The following is an 18,505-nucleotide window of genomic DNA, read 5'->3' as shown; positions in this document are numbered from 1 at the left end:
TTAGATTAAAAAAGATCACCAGGAACATTACATTATGCTCAAAGATATGGTAGGTAATTAAATAATATTGGTTTTTAGTATCTGTGCAGCAAGTGACATATCTATGGATCTGAATAGAAGATAAGAAGAGTTGAATGTAACACTGAAAATAAATAGAACAGGTGAAAACTGTAAACTATTTCTTAGCTTAACAAATGAAATTTATAAAGGATTACAAAGTGCTAATGCATCAAAACTGGTCAGTTTAGAAGAGCAGAAAGCTTTCCTGAGTACCATAAAATAAAAAGAATAATTAGCAAAAGGTATGTCAGTGAAGGATTGCAAATGAAGTGGAATAAGGCCATCTAGTACTGGGGATTGAGTATAGTCAGTCCCAGGATTTGAGTTCTAGTCTCACTTGCAGGGATGTTGGTTTTGTCACTCTAAAACTGAAGCCATGAGCTCAGAACAGCAGAGTGTAATGAGAATCCCACACTGCCTGTGTCAAAGTTTATTGTGGGGTCCAATGTTATTGTTTGTGAAGTTCTTCATAAATTAAATCATCCTGTAGATGTGACTTAATGGTATTTTTAATTGATTGATTCTACCCATTAAGTTTGAAAACTCTTCTTTTTGACCGGGGGGATAAAATATAAGTCAGTTTACTTTTTTTCCAGTGGAGAGAAGATTTATTTACATGTCTGTAGATCTATAAATATGTTTGTTTCCTTTAGATGCGGAATCAGGGTCTGAGGTGAATGAGACTACTGCAAAGCTAAGCCTGTCTGTGGAAGACTCTCACCAGCAAAGATTGATGAGTGGTGGTCTCTGTGACTTCAATTTGAGAGAAATCTGTGACTTGAATATCAAGATAGAGAAAAATTTAAATAATCACTATGAATGTGATAAAGATAGAAAAGGTTTCAGACAATATTCAGTCCTAATTCAGTGTAAGAAAATGACCTCCAGGAATGAGTGTTTTCAATATAATGAAGATAGAGAATGCTTTACTGAAAAGGTTGGGCTTATACAGTCTTCTGAGAAGCCTCCTGAAATGCAAATATGCCAAGGTAATAACCAGGAAATGACCTTTAATTTGAGTTCAGACCTCATTAGACATAAGAGAAATTACACTGAGAAAATGGTTTATATATTTAATGAAGATGGGAAGACCTTCAGCAAGAACTCAAAGCTCACTGGCCAACATAAAATTCACACTTCAGGGAAGCCTTATGAATGTAATCAATGTGGAAAAGCTTTCACAAATAGGTCCAGTCTTGCTATACACGAGAGAATCCACACTGGAGAGAAACCTTATGATTGTACTCAATGTGGAAAGACTTTCAGAACGAGATCCAGTCTTAGTGAACATCAAAGAATCCACACTGGAGAAAAACCTTATAAATGTAATCAATGTGGAAAGACTTTCAGACAGAGCTCTAGTCTTTATCATCATCAAAGAATCCATACTGGAGAGAAAACTTATGAATGTATTCAATGTGGAAAGACTTTCACAAAAAGGTCCACTCTTGCTAACCATCTAAGAATCCACACTGGAGAGAAACCTTATGATTGTAATCAATGTGGAAAGACTTTCAGAACAAGATCCAGTCTTAGTGAACATCAGAGAATTCACACTGGAGAGAAACCTTATAAATGTAATCACTGTGGAAAGACTTTCAGACAGAGCTCCAGTCTTTATCTTCATCAGAGAATTCACACTGTAGAGAAAACTTATGAATGTAATCACTGTGGAAAGATTTTCACAAAAAGGTCCACTCTTGCCATACATCAGAGAATCCATACTGGAGAGAAAATTTATGATTGTAGTCAATGTGGGAAGGCTTTCCGAGATAGGGCCAATCTTGCTAATCATGTAAGAATCCATACTGGAGAGAAACCTTATGAATGTAATCAATGTGGAAAGGCTTTCACGCAGAACTCCAATCTTGCTCACCATCTGAGAATCCACACTGGAGAAAAACCTTATGAATGTAATCAGTGTGGGAAGGCTTTCACACAGAACTCCAGTCTTGCTGTGCATCAGAGAATCCACACTGGAGAGAAACCTTATGAATGTAATCAGTGTGGAAAGACATTCAGACAGAACTCCACTCTTGTTCAACATCAGAGAAGTCACACTGGAGAGAAACCTTATGAATGTAATCAGTGTGAAAAGACTTTCAGACAGAGGGTCTCGCTTGCTCAACATCAGAAAATCCACACTGGAGAAAAATTATAGGAATGTAATCAGTGTTGGTAAGCTTTCAGACAGCTCTAGTTTTCCTCTTTATTAAAGAATCCATACTAGAGAGAAACCTTATGAATATGATATGAGAGACCCCATTTAAAAATTTCTGGGACTCAGTGTGGGAGAAGTATCAAAGGTCTTTATTTATACATTCAGTCATGGATGTGCCAGCTCCCTAATGGAAATGGCTTCCAGCGAGGGGCTCAGGAGCCCTTTTATCTCTTAACCCAGCTGGCTCCTCCCTTTTTCCTCAGTCACAATCTTTGAGCCAAGACACTGGTGACAAATGCTAGCCAATTGGATTGCAGTATAGTCAAAGGGGCAGCCCTCTAAACTCCTCCCTTCTTAGTCAAAGGGGCAGCCCTCTAAACTCTTCCCTTCTTAGTCAAAGGGGCAGCCTTCTAAACTCCTCCCTTTTTCCTCAGAGGCAAGGCAGGAACAGCCCTCTAAACTCTTCCCCCACATGACCAGCCTTGGGTCTCTCTCATCATGTGATCCTGATTGCTGGGGAAGGGGGAGGAAAAGAACCATTAGTAAGCACCCTTCTCCCAACTGATATTCATTTCCCAGACATTAATTGTTCCCCAGACAACGTCAATCAGCTTTTGAGGGGGGCCCATATTTTCCCATATATAATTAATGTGGCAAAACCTTCAACTAACAGTCATCCCTATTTCCCATTAAAAAATTCCCATACCATAGAAATTTTATCGCCACAATGAATGAGAATAAACATTCAAATGGACTATAGAGCTTGTTCAGCATCAAAATATTAATTCTGGGAAGATGCCCTATATAGACTCAGTGGGGGAAGGCCTTCAATCAGAGTGCATCTCTTACTTTACATCAGAGGATTCATAGTGGAGAGAAATATTATGAACTTGCTTACTGGGGTTATGGTTTTCTCTGGAAAAAAGAGAGCACTAGACATGAGAATATTCATACTGGAAAGAAGGCTTATCAAAGCAATGCCTTTTACCAATGTCAAGGCATTTACATAAAACTCATGCTTGATTTTAAAATGGAGAAATCATCCTGGAGATAAAACTTTTGGATCTTAATAATGGGAGGTGGGCAGCTAGGTGGCTCAGTGGATAAAGCATGGACCCTTGATTCAGAGGACTTGAGTTCAAATCTGACCTCAGACACTTGGCACTTACTAGCTGCGTGACCCTGGGCAAGTCATTTAACCCTCATTGCCCTGCAGAAAGAAAGAAAGAAAAGAAAAGAAAAGAATGAGGGTAGGCCTCTTGCTGTGGTACAGACTTTCTTAAACATCCCAAATTTCATACTGTTCATAAAGCCCTATAAATATAATAATTTTTTCTTTGAAATCCTAATGTTTGTCTTTATTCTTCAATAATATTCCATAGCATTTCTTTAGCCATTCCCTAATTAATTAAGATTCATTTTGTTTCCTGTTCTTTGGTGATGCAAAAAGTCCTGGTATAAATGTTAGTCCTGATATAAATATCTGTTGGACATTTATTTCTGTAGTGATTTCATAAAACACAAGGTGGCACAACGAGCATTGTGCTGTGCCTGGAGCCACAAGACCTAACTTGAAATTCAGTCTCTAACACTACTAGCTATGTGACCCTGGAAGTCACAACCTATTCCTGCCTGATTTTCCCCATCTATAGAATGGGATAATAATAGCAGTTACCTCCTACAGTTGATATAAGGAACAAAGGAGACAGTATTTTCAGTAAAGAGTTTTGCAAGTATTAAGTCACAATGGAAAAAAGTAGGTATTGTTATTTATTTTATAAGCTCTAAGTCTCATAGTAGAGTTAGTAGGCTAAAATGTAGATAGTCACTTTTAGTTCAAATTGATATTCAGAACATGGTAGAGGAAGGCACTAATTGTAACAGTAGGACACTGCCTTTTGTATCAGGAAGACAGGTTCAAATCCTTCCACAAATACTGTCGTGCTCTGTATGTCAGGAAAAGGAACAATGAATGACTAATTGATAATAATAACATTGTTGTAAAGAACAATCAGTTTGAAAGATGTGATTCTAATTATTGTCATGACCAACCTTTATTGCAGAAGTCTTCACTACCTGCCTCCTGAATGAGAGGTGATGTATATAATATGTAGATTTTAGGACATGGACAGTGTGGGAATTTATTTTGGTTAACTGCTTTCCTGACCTTTTTTTTTTGTTTTAAATTTTAGGTAGGAGAGGATGGCACTAAAGGAGATTAGGAATAGGATTGCCCTTCCCCCACTTTAAAAAAAAAAGAAGAAGAAAAGGCAGCTAGGTGGCGCAGTGGATAAAGCACCAGCCCCGGATTCAGGAGGACCTGAGTTCAAATCTGCCCTCAGACACTTGACACTAGCTGTGTGACCCTGGGCAAGTCATTTAACCCTCATTGCCCTGCCCCCCAAAAAAAGAGAGAGAGAAGAAAAGGAAAGGAAATTGCTGGATTTTTAAAATACATGCAATAGAACAGGAACAAGTCAGAAGGGATGAGTATAGCTTTGAAAATGCCATATTAGGGGCAGCTAGGTGGCACAGTGGATAGAGCACCAGCCCTGGATTCAGGAGGACCTGAGTTCAAATATGGCCTCAGACACTTAACACTTACTAGCTATGTGACCCTGGGCAAGTCACTTAACCCCAATTGCCTCAAAAAAAGAAAAAGAAAGTGCTATGTTAAATTTTCTAATTACTCAAAAAAAAAATCCAGCTCTGTATGTGAGAACTTGTTTCATGTGTAATCTTCTTTTCATATTTCATGGCATATATAAAGTGTTCCTATTTGATGTTTGTGAATTTCAAAATTCAAAATAAATATTGATGGTCCTTTTTGTCATTTTCACCAATTTTGAAGGCATGACAGGCAATTGCAAAATGATTTTAACATGATTTTGTCTTACTATTGGCACTTTAGGATGTATTTTTATGTGGTCTTTCATAGTTCTCAGTACTTTTGAAAACTTCATATCTGTTCAATGCTCATTAGCAATGGCTCTTAGTACTCAATGGTGTTGATGTATATATTTTGGATATAAATTAATTTTATTGGTCATTTTGATGTCACATTTGATATGTTCTTCACTCCACAATTTTTTTTTCTTATTTGATCTTCATTTCCTATATTTAAACCTTTTAAATTTTATATACTTAGAATTATCTATTTTTTAAACAAAATCTATGTCAGATGTAAAACTCAAGCCAAATTGTGAATAGTACCTGAATAGATTTTCTTCTAGGCTTTTTTTTTATATGTCAACGAAAATTCCACCTACCTCTTACACCCAATTCACATAAGCATGAAAGGAAAACAAGCCCCCTATTAGAGATATGTATAATCAAGGACACTATTCCTACATTGTCCAAGTCCAAAAAAACCATGTCTTATTCTGCACTCTGAATCCTGCATCTCTATCAGGAGGTACATAGCATATTTCAGCATTTGTCCTCTGATGTCATAGTTTGTAATTATATTGATCAAAGTTCCTCAATTTTTCAGAGTTCTTTTTATTATAATATTTTTGTTATTGTATAAATTTTTCTGCTGGCTCTATTCACTCCACTTTGCTTCAGTTAATAGAAGTCTTCTCAGGTTTCTCTGAAGCCATCCCTTTCATATTTTCTTACAACCCAGTTGTATTTCATCAAATTCATATACCATCACTTGTTCAGCCATTCTCCAATTGATGGGCATCCCTTCTCTGGTTTTAATTCTTCATCATTGCAAAAAGAGATAAATACTTTTTCTATATCCTTTATGTTTTTATGTACCCAAATCTATATGTGAGTTCTTCCTTTGTTCAGTTGAGATAAGAGTGGGGTTTAAATATCAGCTCATCCCCCAAATAAATCTTCTTTTGTGGTATAGACTTCTATCCTTTTTTCTTGATTATGGGACATGATTTTTCCTAACCCTACTCTTCCCAATGGGTGCCTCTTCCCTTCCCTTTCCATTCTTTTAAGGTCATCTAGACATCATACACCCATTCTCAGATCTTTTGTATAATTCCTCTTATCACCCCTGATATGCTTGAGTTCATGGGGGCATATGTATCATCTCTCCATATTATAATATAAGAACTTTATCCTTCTTTAGTCAATTATTTTTTATTTGTATTTCCTTTTTATGTTTCTCTTGACTCTGGTCTTTGTTTTTCAAAGTTTCTATTCTGCCCTGGCTTTTTACTACCAATGGTCAGAAGCCCTCCATTTCATTAAGATATTTTTCTCCTTTGTTGGATTATACTTTTTTCTTGTGGGTAAATTATTCTTGGTTGTAAGCCTTTGTCTTCTGGAATGTTCCCAAACTCTTTACTCCTTTGTAGTAGTGATTGCTAAATCATGTATGATCCTAGCTATAGCTCCTCAGCATTTGAATTTGTTCTTTCTGGATGCTTGCAGTATTTTTTCTTTGACCTTCATTGTGGAGTTGCTTTTCATTGGTGACAGGTGAATTCTTTCTATCTCTACTTTGACCTCACGTTCTAAAGAGACCTGGACAGTTGTTGGGGTTTTTTTGTTTTGTTTTTAATAGGATGTTTAGGCTCTTATTCTGTTCATGACTTTAAGATATAATAGCTAAACTTTATATAGCACTTACTTTGTGCCTCATAGTATGCTAAGGGCTTTATAATTATGTCATTTGATCTTCCCAATAACCATCCTGTTGCAAGAATTTTTGGAGTCCTTTTAGCCATACCATGAATAAGGCAACTCAGGGTACAGAAAGACAAGTGCACTAAAGTTTACTCATTCAAGATTGTTACATACACAATCACCACGTGATAGACGTGTGTTCTTTAATACCCAGAAGGCATCTTCATATAAATTGAGTTATATAAATTATTGGGGAACTAGATTATTTTTTGCTAAATCATTATGGGCCAGACTAGGTTTTTCTAAATTGGTTATTACACCAGTTTAGGTATTAAGCATTTATTATTAAATCATATTAAATGTTAGTACTAAGAGTTGACCTCCTGGCATTTAACCCAAGCTGAAAACCCCGGGTGCCATATTTCTAAGAGAGAAAGCACATGGCCTCAAGCCCTACATTACCTAATGAGCAGAGTGCTCACCAACTGACTGTGGGTCCCGACCAAAAGTGAGTTCCAGATGGTGCTGGCCAGGAACCTCCTCTGCTCCTGACTGTTATCCTCTTTGAATAGAGGTGTGTCGCTACATATTGATCAAAGCTAATTGGTCAGTGTCATTCAGTTCCATTGACTGAGGGTGGTCCATATTAAAATAAGCTCTAGCATGATGGCATCAAGGTCTAGTGAAAGACAGACCCCCTGTGGGCAAAGGCATATTCAGATAGGTATGGTTTCTATCTCCATTCTTTGTATACCCTGCACAGGATTAGGCCCTGAAAGAGATTAGAATTTTCTCTACTAAAAATTTACCTCTGAAGGGGGTAGAGGTAGAGAGAAAGCTGGTCCCCCAAAACCCATTATTAATAATTATTTTCTCAAACCATATACACAAATACATGCATGTGTATATATACACATACAAAGACACATATGCATATGTATATATGTTCAGGCATATGTGTATGTGTGTGTGCATACATGCACACACATATATGCATATAGCTGTTCAGTTGCATTAGACTCTCTGTGACTTCTTTTCGGGTTTTCTTGGTAAAGTTATTGGAATAATTTGCCATTTCCTTCTCCAGCTTCTTTTACAGATGAGGAAATTGAGGCAAACAGGGTTTAAGTGATTTGCCCAGTGTCATGCAACTAGTGTCTGTGACCAGATTTGAATTCAAGAAGATGACTTTTCCTGACTTTAGGCCTGGCACTCACTCTATCTACTTTGCCATGTAGCTGCCCATGCAAATTTTTATCATTGGAAAAGAACCTACTCTTTTGATAGAGATTGTTGTCATTATGGTTAAAACAAACTTTCAAGTATTTAATTGGGTATATTTTGCTTTAAAATGAATAATAATAGTTATTGTTTGGGAAAGTATCCCAGACTTTGTAAATATCTGAAGTTTTTTGGAGGCTTTGCAGATTTGCAGTCCCCTGGATTTTTAGCTTAGTAAGGTCATAAAATTTTATCAGCTTGATGTGAGAAGTTACTGAAAGAATGATGTGAATTTCTAAAATAATGAAGTAGTTTAATGTGAAACTAGGACCTCAGAGCTGAAGGGACTAACAAGTTTCTTTTTTAAATAGTGATTTTACTTTGTGATCATTGCTTATGAAAAATATGGAATTACACCTGAATAGTATGTATTAGTGTGTAATAGTATATAATAGTGTGTAATGATATGTAATTATTATGTAATAGTATCTTTGAGCCAACTTCTTGTCAACAAATCCCAGATTCAAAGAATTTATTTTTGCTTTAGGGGTTAACATACAAATACCTTTACATATCTGTCAAGCCTGAAGGCTCACAATAGCCAGTGGTTTTCTAGATTTTGAGTGAACTTTCCTGTATTCAATATATTATAAAACTTCAGAATGTGATTATTTTCTTCATTTCTAATTATTGATTTCTTCTCCAGGATGGATTTGAACTAGAAAGGATGAATAAGATAAGACTTCATGTGTATTTCTTGTTAACTATTATTATTGCAAGGACATGAGGAAAAACATCTCTTGGAACTGTAATTTGATATTGTTCTGAGTTTTGATTTCAGGTATGATTGTTTGAATTTTCATAAAGCTAATAATACACCATTCAAGGGAAATGTCATGTGTGTGATCTAAGAACTATCCTAGGTGGATATCTGTGCCTGGAAAAATTGAGAGGATGACAATGGAAATACAATGGTAAGTGAGGAAAATTAATTCTAATGCTGTATAATTTGACTATTAGTTTAATATATAATGCTCCCTTTTCTGTCAAAACCCCCACCTTTCAGTTTAGCTCAAATAGAGAAACCTCTCCCAGCCCAAATTTGCTAAGGAATGTGATCACATTGCAGCCCCTCCCAAGGCCTGGGCTGGACTCTCTATTGACCCCATGAGCATAGAAGCCAGGCTGAGCCCATCCATACTACCACGGGCGATTCTTGTGTCCTTGATTTCTGATCTACATGGAGAGTGACTTGGTCTACAAAGGGGAAACGAAGTCAGGGAGATCCTGATTAGGGTGGTTTTCCTAGTTTAGATTGCTAGAGGCAGCTGAATCTCATGACCAGGCTACCTTCCCCAGTTGACTTGCCTGGTCCCCCTCTTCCCTCCCCAATGATGAAGTAATAGGGTGGAGTTGAAAACTCAGCCCACCTCCTCATTTAATGTCCACTAATCAGGGTTTCTTGTCACTTGTTAGGGGTAGTTTCAATGATGTGCTGTCAGAAGAAAGACATTTGGATTTAAAAGGGCCTAGGATGCTCCCCTGGCATCTTTGAACATCTAGAGAAATCAATGACCTCAATTTATTGGTGATCCTAGCCTTGATAATGCATTAATTAATAACACCTGGAATTTTGTCTTTAAGAATTTCATTCACCAAAGTAGTATCCTCTTGATCCAGTTTCCCCGTTGGGCTATATCCTTTCTGAACAGGAAATTTTCCCGCCTGTTTCTCCTTTTCCCTTTCATAGCAAATTTATATAACAAGAGGAGAGGAGGGAGGGAATTAAAAGCAATTAGAACTTCATCCCTCCTTCCACCCTTAAGTTAATTATTTAATTTTTAAATCTCAAGATTTCTCAGGTCGTGTGGTCATCAGTATGTAGGACTCCAAATGACCTCTCAACCCTCTCTGAACAAGAACTGCACCAAGTATAAAGAAGTGTCAGGAGTCTCCACATCTAGGACATTAAACACTCAAAATAAAATCTCAAGGAGCCAGTGTTTAATCCCTGCTCACTCAGCTCCCTCTCCCCCCACTCACGATCCTCCCAACAGTAAGGATGCACAAGCTAACTCTACTCATGGACTTGCCAAAGAATCTAAGTAATCCCCCACCCTGATTCCTCTCCCTTTCTATTACTATGGAGATCCAAACTCCAAACTGGCCAGGATGGCCAACATAGTACAAGTGCTATATCCTGCAGAGAGTCCTGGGCAGGGTATGTGCCTAGGTTTATCCCAGAGCTCAGCTCCACACCCTGACCCCCACCTCCTTCCATTTTCACAGAGATCCAAACTGCAAAGGACAGCAATCAGCCAGGCTTCGATAGCCGTAGGGTGGCAACATTCTGTGCTGCTTTGCTAGAGAAAAGAGGAGAAGAGGGAACAGGGCAGGGTACCTTACCAAGGGGTATATTTGTTTCTCAAAAAGTTAATATAACAGAAATTCAGGAGGGCAAAACCAATGCAACAGACAAAGAAAGCAACAGCAACCAAGTGACAGCAGAGAGACCAGTAAGAAACTTCTTTCTAAATGTATACAAGGAGACTGGGGTGAAGGTGGAAGACGAGATCATAAGGGAAATCATTATGTAATGAACTTTGGGCACACCCCCTTCGGGGAATTCAAAGTTTTTGTTGGACTAAATTACCCAATGAGAGGTAGAATAGCAGTGGGGCAGGGGTCTATGAGCATGCTGGGTTGTGTGATGTGTCCTGATCAAGTTGAGAGCTGATAAGGAGGGGAAAGGGCTTCCTGTGGTTTCTCAAGAAGAGGAAAGCCTGGGGTGGGGGTGGGGGGGAGTCACGGAGGAGGATGGGTAGAGATCAGAAAGAGCAGGGAAAGGAGAAAGCTGTTTATGTAGTGGGAGGTGATGCCAATGATGAATGTTCCTAGGAGTAAAGAGAGATGTTCCTGGAAGAGAAATGGGAGCTTTGTATTAGTTGTCTGCGGGGATTTGCTGGCTGGAGAGGATATTGGTACTGCTTCAGGAGTGGGCAGTTAGAGCTTATAGAGGCAGCCAGCACCTGGCAGAGAGTGAGGGCATGAAGCCACGGGGGAGGAAGGGGAAAAGCTCGGTAGTAGGTTCCATAATCAGGGATATGGTGGGGGTCATTTTGTGGGTCACTGTCCGCTCTGTAACCTAGAGGAATTGGTATATTTATGGAAGTGAAGCACAGTGGGAAAGGGCCATGGAAGGGGCCAAATCTACAGAGCAAAGGAGAGTGCTTCTTAGAGGAGAGTGCTGGCCACGGGTGCATCAGCAGCTCTCCCAACTCAGAGCATTTTCTCTGGATGTTCACTGCATAGAATTGCCTCCCGCCTCATCTCAGCCTCCTGGTTTTCCTGAATTCCTTCAAGTCACGACTAATGCCCCATCATCTAAAGGAAACCTTTCCCAGTGCCTTTCTGAGTGTCTTTTCTTTGTTGATTATTTCCAATTTACCCTGTATTCAACGTGTTTATACACAGTTATTTGCATGGAGGATTTAGCTTCCAGAAAGCAGGGGCTTTTTTCCTTTCTTTGTATCCCCAGAGAATAGCCCAGTGCCTGGCACCTGGTAGGCACTTAAGAAAAGCTGACTGAGTGACTAGTGTGCATCTCTGGCTCAAGCTGTCCTGGTGATCATTAATGAATACACAACTCCAAAGAAAGTAGTAAAAGGGTCCCTGGGGCAGCTAGGTGGTACAGTGGATAGAGCACTGGCCCTGGATTCAGGAGGACCTGAGTTCAAATCCAGCCCCAGACACTTGACACTTACTAGCTGTGTGACCCTGGGCAAGTCACTTAACCCCAATTGCCTCACCAAAAAAGGGGGAGGAGGGGTCCCTGAGAGACAGTCGATTCCAGTTTATTACAATACCATGAGAATTTTAGAGGACCTGGTCCTAACCCAAAGTTGAAACCTGGGAAGGAAGGTTAGGATAATTATTTAACAAAATGGATATAAGGCTCTTGCAATGATTAGGATGCCAAAAATAAAAACTCAGAAGGGAAAAATGAATTTAAAATAACAAAAAGTAAGGCCTAAATGCAAAATAGAGCTTGGACATAAGATCTATAGAAATTTCTAGAAATGAAGCAATAGTTTTTTGTTTCTTATTGTTGTTTTTAGTTAAGTTGATATGAGAATTGGGGGGGAAGGAACAAGAAGATAAATTAGAGATATGGAGGAAATATTAAAACATAATGTTTTAGCACCAAAAAAGTACCAAATGATACTTAGGTTAAAAGACTCCTTGAAAATGTCTTTTCTTCGTTGTTCTTCAGTCATTCAGTTATGTCCAACTCTTTGACCCCATCGACCCAAGCACACCAGGCCCACACTATTTCCCAAAGTCTACAAGTTCATATTTGTTGTTTCCATGACACTATTTCTCCAGCTCATCGTCTGCCATCCCCTTCTCCTTTTGCCTTCAGTATTTCCCAACATCAGGGTCTTTTCCTTTGAGTCTTCTCTACTTATTATGTAGCCAAAGCATTTAAGCTTTAGCTTCAGTATTTTACCTTTTAATTTGACAAACTGAAAGACTTTCGGGTATTAGAACAAAAAGACTAGAACTCAATGAAAAATTCAATATAAAAGATCCAGAAGAAGTATAAGGAAAACATTAAGGACTCACTAAAAGGCACTCATTAAGATCAAACTGTTTACTTATTCTGCATATGAAAATGTTATCAGTATTCTTTTGGCGGGGAGCAGGGCAATGAGGGTTAAGTGACTTGCCCAAGGTCACACAGCTAGTAAGTGTAAAGTGTCTGAGTTCAGATTTGAACTCAGGGCCTCCTGAATCCAGGGCCAGTACTTTATCCACTGCACCTCCTAGCTGCCGCCTGTTATCAGTATTCTTAAAACCGTCCTCATTACTAACTTAGTTTAAAAGAAAAGTTGAGGCTGAATTGTATATGACGGGGTGATTCTAAAAAACAAAATTGGGTAGGAAAAGGTAAAAGGGAGCAATTATATGATGATTGAAAGCATGAGACATAGTTTTGGGGTAATGTGATCATTTTATTAATAAGGTTGGCAGATTATTTATAAAAGTGATCAGTGACCATCTCTCTCAGACCAAAGACCAAAATAGGGGTGGACTCACAGTTTACATACCCTTCCAAATAGTAGGTAGTTCATCAAATGGCAAGAAAATCTAATTGGCTGACATGATTGGAGATGGATTATATTAAAGTGAGGTCTTGGGATATGTGACTTAGGTCATTCAAATCTTGGTCAAGGAGACATCAGAAAAAGAATGTAGGCCCCCCCACCTCAAAGCTGATCAAAGCACAATAGCTTCCACCTGGGTATGGTCTGGTGCAGGACAGTGAATCTAAATCTTTAAGTATTACAAAGGGAAGACTAAATAACAACATTAATTTAAAAAGGGGGGTGAGAATTTCCCCATGACATTAGTTATTAATAATTAATTCTCAATTATAAAAATGGACCATGGATGGAAGAACTAATACAGAGGAAGCAGGTGGGCTGGAGGGCTGGTAATGTTGGAACCTTATTCTCATTGGGGTAGAAGAGGAAATGTTGTAGAAGTATTCTGAACATGTAGAGAGGTGAGAAAACTGGGGGACAGAGTGGGGGAGGGACTTCTAGAGGGGTATGTGGCCTGGGGTTTGGGAGGGTGGGGAAGGAGATGGGAGAATTCTTAGAGGGGTGGATGAAGTGGGAGGTGGGAGAGTGGGGGAGAAGACAAGGTAATAGGGATAGGGTAAAAAAAAAAAAGACTGAGAAAGAAAACTATCTGGAGAACTATGAAATGATAAATCCAGGACTATTAAAATTCATCGACACAAAGAAGCTACAAAATCTGAAACTGAATTATATTCAAAATGTACCCATTTCTTTGTATACCTCATAAACTGAAATTCTTCTCTGACTGCTTTAAGGTATTTGGTTGTTATTTTTTCTTTTAATTTTGTTTTGTTTTGTTTTGTTTTTCCTGAGAGAGGAGCTGTCTTCCTATTTTAGCTTTTTAGTCGCTGTGTTCTAATTGATAGCTTGATTTGTTGTCCCAGACTAAGTAAAATATGTAGGGGATGCATTCAAAACTAGGGTTCTTCTCTTTGTAAGTTAGACCTCAGTTGTGTGACACAACTGGTTATTTCTAGAAAATTAGTCTCTTCACATTGAGTTCTGTGAGCTTGCCACCATATCCTGCTTCTTCTAAAATGAGTAGGGAAATGAGTAAAGCTGGCCCTTCTTTCTCCTGTTCCTTATATTAGTAGCATCAGCTGCACCTTAAGGTAAAGCCAAACAAAACATCTCATCGAAGGGATCATATGCTTTTCTAAGTCCTGGATCCTTTGTCAGGCTAGTAAAGCCTATAGACCCCTTCTCATACTCATAGGACTGCAAAGAAAACCAATTATACTGAAATACATAAAATTTTTTTTTACTTCTGCGAATGAAAAACCTTGGCTAAAAACCCTTGATCTAATCAGATCTGACAAAAGATCGTAAGGTTCTTTTATATTATTAAGAATGCTATTAAAAATAAGGATTTACGAAAAACCTCAAAATAGAAAAACAACAGCACCAAAGACAAAAGAAAGTATGGTTCATTTAGCATACTATTTCTTTTGTCTTTGGTGTTGTTTTTCTATTTTGAGGTTTTTCATCATTGCTCTGATTTTTTTCTTATAACATGACTAATGCAGAAATATGTTTAATGTTATTATGTGTGTGTGTGTGTGTATATATATATATATATATATATATATAAAAACTATATCAGATTACCTGCTGTCTAGGGGAGGGGGGAGGGAGGGAGAAAAATCTGAAATTGGAAAGCTTGTATAAACAAAAGTTGAGAACTATCTTTACATGTAATGGGAAAAAATACTTTATTAGAATTACATGTAATATAATTATATAAATATGTGTATATATATATATATATGTATGTATACACCAACTATTTGTGTCTAATGGTAGCCATGTCTAGGGAAGACAAAAAAGGAAAACAGACATGAGAGGGAGGGTAGCCAACATTATAAACTTTTTTGTGTTTTTTTTGTTTGTTTGTTTTTAGTGAGGCAATTGGGGTTAAGTGACTTGCCCAGGGTCACACAGCTAGTGAGTGTCGTGTCTGAGGCCGGATTTGAACCCAGGTACTCCTGACTCCAGGGCCGGTGCTCTATCCACTGCACCACCTAGCTGCCCCCCGTTATAAACTTTTTATCCTGAAAAACCCTTCTCCTGGGCTCTCTTGCAGCACACTGTTGATTTGCAGACTCCTGTAAGTGAGACAGGTTCTGACCACAGTTTACACTTGTTAGCCAGAGGCGACCACATTAACTCTTATCCTAAGGTATGGGCTTGGTTAATACGACGAATAAACAAAACCACTTACACATGTAGGTAAACACACAGGACAGTTGTGTATACAAAAGATTTATATTTAAGATCATAAAAACAACAAAAAAGGTCCTTCATAATCTGTAATCAGTGGCAACTTGTGCTTTGTGAAGACATCTGGAACTATGATGACAAGTACATCAAGGCTTCTGTTGCAGGGACAGCCCTGCCTGTCTCCCTCACTCCAAGTTGAGTGTCTCTGGAGGCTTGAGGAGGGCTACACGGTGGTACTTTTGCATCTTGTACTTTTCTAGTACTGACTGGAGGGCACTCTGTGGTGCTCTGAGGTAGGTCTGGTGGAGGTCCATTAGACATGGCTTCAGACTTTCCAAGGTGTACCCTGTTTTTTGGATCAGTGATTCAGGCCAGCTTTGCCCAGTGATTGTGTAGAGTGCTATATGAAAGGCAGCTCCCGCGATAATTGATGGTAAATATTTCAGGTAGGGGTCAGCGTCGATTAAAGTTAACTCTCCCAGAAACATTGCTAAACTTTCCACTTGAGAACTGGCCGGCTGCTGATGTAGGAAATACTGCGTGAGAAACTGATGGGTTGTTGGTGCCCCGAGGTTAAAAGCCAGCACTTTCAGCATGATCTGCTCCATTTTCAACAACTGCGTTTTCGTGTACATGTAATCTGCCAGGTACAGAAACTCCAGCATTGTGGGCGTGTAGACTTCTTCAAACTTTGAGGCGAGCAGCATAGCAGCAGTGCCAACCAGCTGAAGCTTCTCCGGCAACACTGACATGGAGGACAGGAATCTGTCAGTGTAGTTCACAGTCAAGTGCAGAGTCTCGTTCTGGAGGTCTAGTTCCTGCCCCAGCACCACCAGCCAGTCCACCAAGGCAGCCCTCATACTGTTGGTGATGTGTGGTTGCTTCTTCATGTAACCCGCTTTCGGCTTGCACCGAACCTCCATTCCCCTCAGGTACACATAGATGTCCTCGTGGTAGTCGAGGGCTTCATCGACGACACTGGGTGGCTTTTCCTCTGGTTCCAGTACCGCAGACGTGTCCATAGGAAGGGGGGATTCAAAACGACCATCCCCTGGATAATCGGGGGACACAGCTGACAGGAAATCCAGCACATCATCTTCAGGCTCCACCTTTTTAGGGACAGGGAGTTGCTTTCCATTCTCCCGCCCTGGATCATTCCCATGAATTGTGAAAGCAGCCTGCTCACGGGTGGGATTGCGGGATGGGCCAATATCCTGCTCATCATGAACGGGAGAATCAGAGAGAGGAGCAACGCCCCCCAGGCTCTGGGGCTTCTGCAGGGCCAGGTCAAGGGCACAGCGGGGGCTGGGGCTGGGGCTGGGGGTCTGCACCAGGTCCAGCTTCTCACGAATCGTGCGCTCGGCCCGCCCGCCGCACTCGTCTGGTTGAATGTTCTCCTTGTCGTCGGGGCCGGCGATCCGGGACAGCCAGGGCAGCTGCGGCTCCACCGCATTGGCCCAAGTGCGCCCCAGCATGCCGCGGGGTCTCCTGCCCCGTGAGGGCGCCGCGCCCGCACCCCAACACGCGCGCCACAGCCCGGCCAGGGCTGGCCTGCCCTTGTAAGACATCTTCCTTGGCTCTACTGCTTCTTTCCTGCGGCAGCTGGGATCTGTTGACCTTCAGTCCCCCAAAGGAAATCTGTCTGATCTGACTGTCGGGTCCTTTTATTTAGGAAGTAGCTCCACCCCCTTTCTTGACTCCTTGACAACTCACCGTGATTTGGAAAGGTGTGAATTCACCTTGACTGGAATCCTCTTTGCTCTAGTGCTCTGGCACTGAGGCCAGTTAACACTTCGAATTTGTAGCAAGCTGGAGGCCCTTCAAGCCTACACTTGTGTCTGACTCGTCCAGATTCACAGTTCAGCCTCTGAAGACAGGACTACTAGACCTACTTGCAATAAGATTCTATCTTTTCCATCTTTCCTTAGGAAAGGTTTACACCCTATTGGAGAGAAAATTGGATTCAAGAAGCAGTCATTTCTTCCTGTTATCAGCTTGGTGATCCTTGGGGAATCATTTACCTCCGGAGTCTCAGCCTCCTTATGTATAAAATAGGATAAACTACTAATAGTGCTTTATTCCCAGGGTTATTGTCGTCGGGGTCCTGTCTACTGAGTCTCTTTCCAGGTGAAAGCAGAGATACTGGGAATCTGGGGGGACTGAGATACTGAAAAGGGCTGAACAAAGATTTATTACTGTAAACCAAGTTGCATTCCAGGAAATAGTAGCAGGATTAGGTTCCACTGAGTGTTGGAGGATTATATAGAGGTTAGGGGTGAAAAGACACCATTTGTACACATCAGTAAACTGGTTTTCCATTAGGACTCAATTTTGGTTCTTTAACAGGTACTATAAGAGTATTGCAGGAATACTTCGATGGAATAATAATACCTTGATCTCTGAGAGGGTTAATGGGGTTCAGTACCTTCTATGGCTTCCTTAGATAGGGGGTATTTGGGGCTTAGAGGGTGGAGTCCCTCCTTTAGTTATAGGTACAGCAGATGTTAACAATCCTACATTAGTAGATGATATAACACGAGAAGATATGAGTTCTCCTTACTCCTCAATGAGATGTGGCAGGACACTATTGGGGATTGGGTAGAAGGCAGAATCTCTTCAACAGAGGTAGGGGAGTCAATCTCAAGTTGGATGTCAGGCACAATTCTGAAAGTTAGTTTGTGTTCCTATTAGCATTCTCTCATGTTTCAAGGGGAAGGTGAAAACATATTCTTTTCTAACTAAAGAATATCCTTAGACTAGAGTTACCCCAGACTTTATAGATGTTGTTCACAGAAATGCCTTCTTATCCTGAACCACGCTGTCAATCAATGCAGTGGACTCTACCAATGAGAAGAAAAGAAAAAACAAGGAAGGAATCTATATATTTTTGTACCATACTCTTTAAGTCTCTTGCTCTGGAGCTCTCCCTCACTTTCCCTCTCCCTACCCCCCTCTCTCCTATTCTGGTTTGTTCAGTGAAAGATGAAAGGTTCCAGTAATAACAGCCTCCACCAGTCCTTCCTTATTTGCATATTTTTCTTGTGTGCCCTGATTGGGTGAGTTAATTTTCTTTGAGATTTCTTCCCATTCCTCCCCTTTTCTTCCC

General features: G+C 39.9%; 2 protein-coding genes across 2 annotated transcripts in view; one reads left to right on the top strand and one right to left on the bottom strand.

Annotated features, from left to right (window-relative positions):
- The window catches only part of LOC122746905 (zinc finger protein OZF-like), a 40,624-nt gene extending 31,706 nt beyond the window's left edge, over nucleotides 1-8,918 (top strand). The window contains exon 5 of the mRNA XM_043992990.1: nucleotides 714-8,918. Coding sequence (XP_043848925.1) covers nucleotides 714-2,221 — 1,508 coding nt within the window. The 3' untranslated portion in view covers nucleotides 2,222-8,918. The remainder of the gene's footprint in view (nucleotides 1-713) is intronic.
- Nucleotides 8,919-15,584: 6,666 nt separating this feature from the next.
- LOC122748317 (cyclin-A2-like) lies at nucleotides 15,585-16,874 on the bottom strand. Its single transcript, XM_043993978.1, has one exon. It carries the CDS (start codon nucleotides 16,872-16,874, stop codon nucleotides 15,585-15,587), a length of 1,290 nt encoding a protein of 429 aa, XP_043849913.1.
- Nucleotides 16,875-18,505: the final 1,631 nt, after the last annotated feature.

Source organism: Dromiciops gliroides, chromosome 3, assembly GCF_019393635.1.
Source record: "Dromiciops gliroides isolate mDroGli1 chromosome 3, mDroGli1.pri, whole genome shotgun sequence".
In the NCBI taxonomy this organism is placed as follows: Eukaryota; Metazoa; Chordata; class Mammalia; order Microbiotheria; family Microbiotheriidae; genus Dromiciops; species Dromiciops gliroides.
The sequence above is the reverse complement of the archived record's forward strand: the minus strand, read 5'-3'. Positions and strand labels throughout refer to the sequence as shown.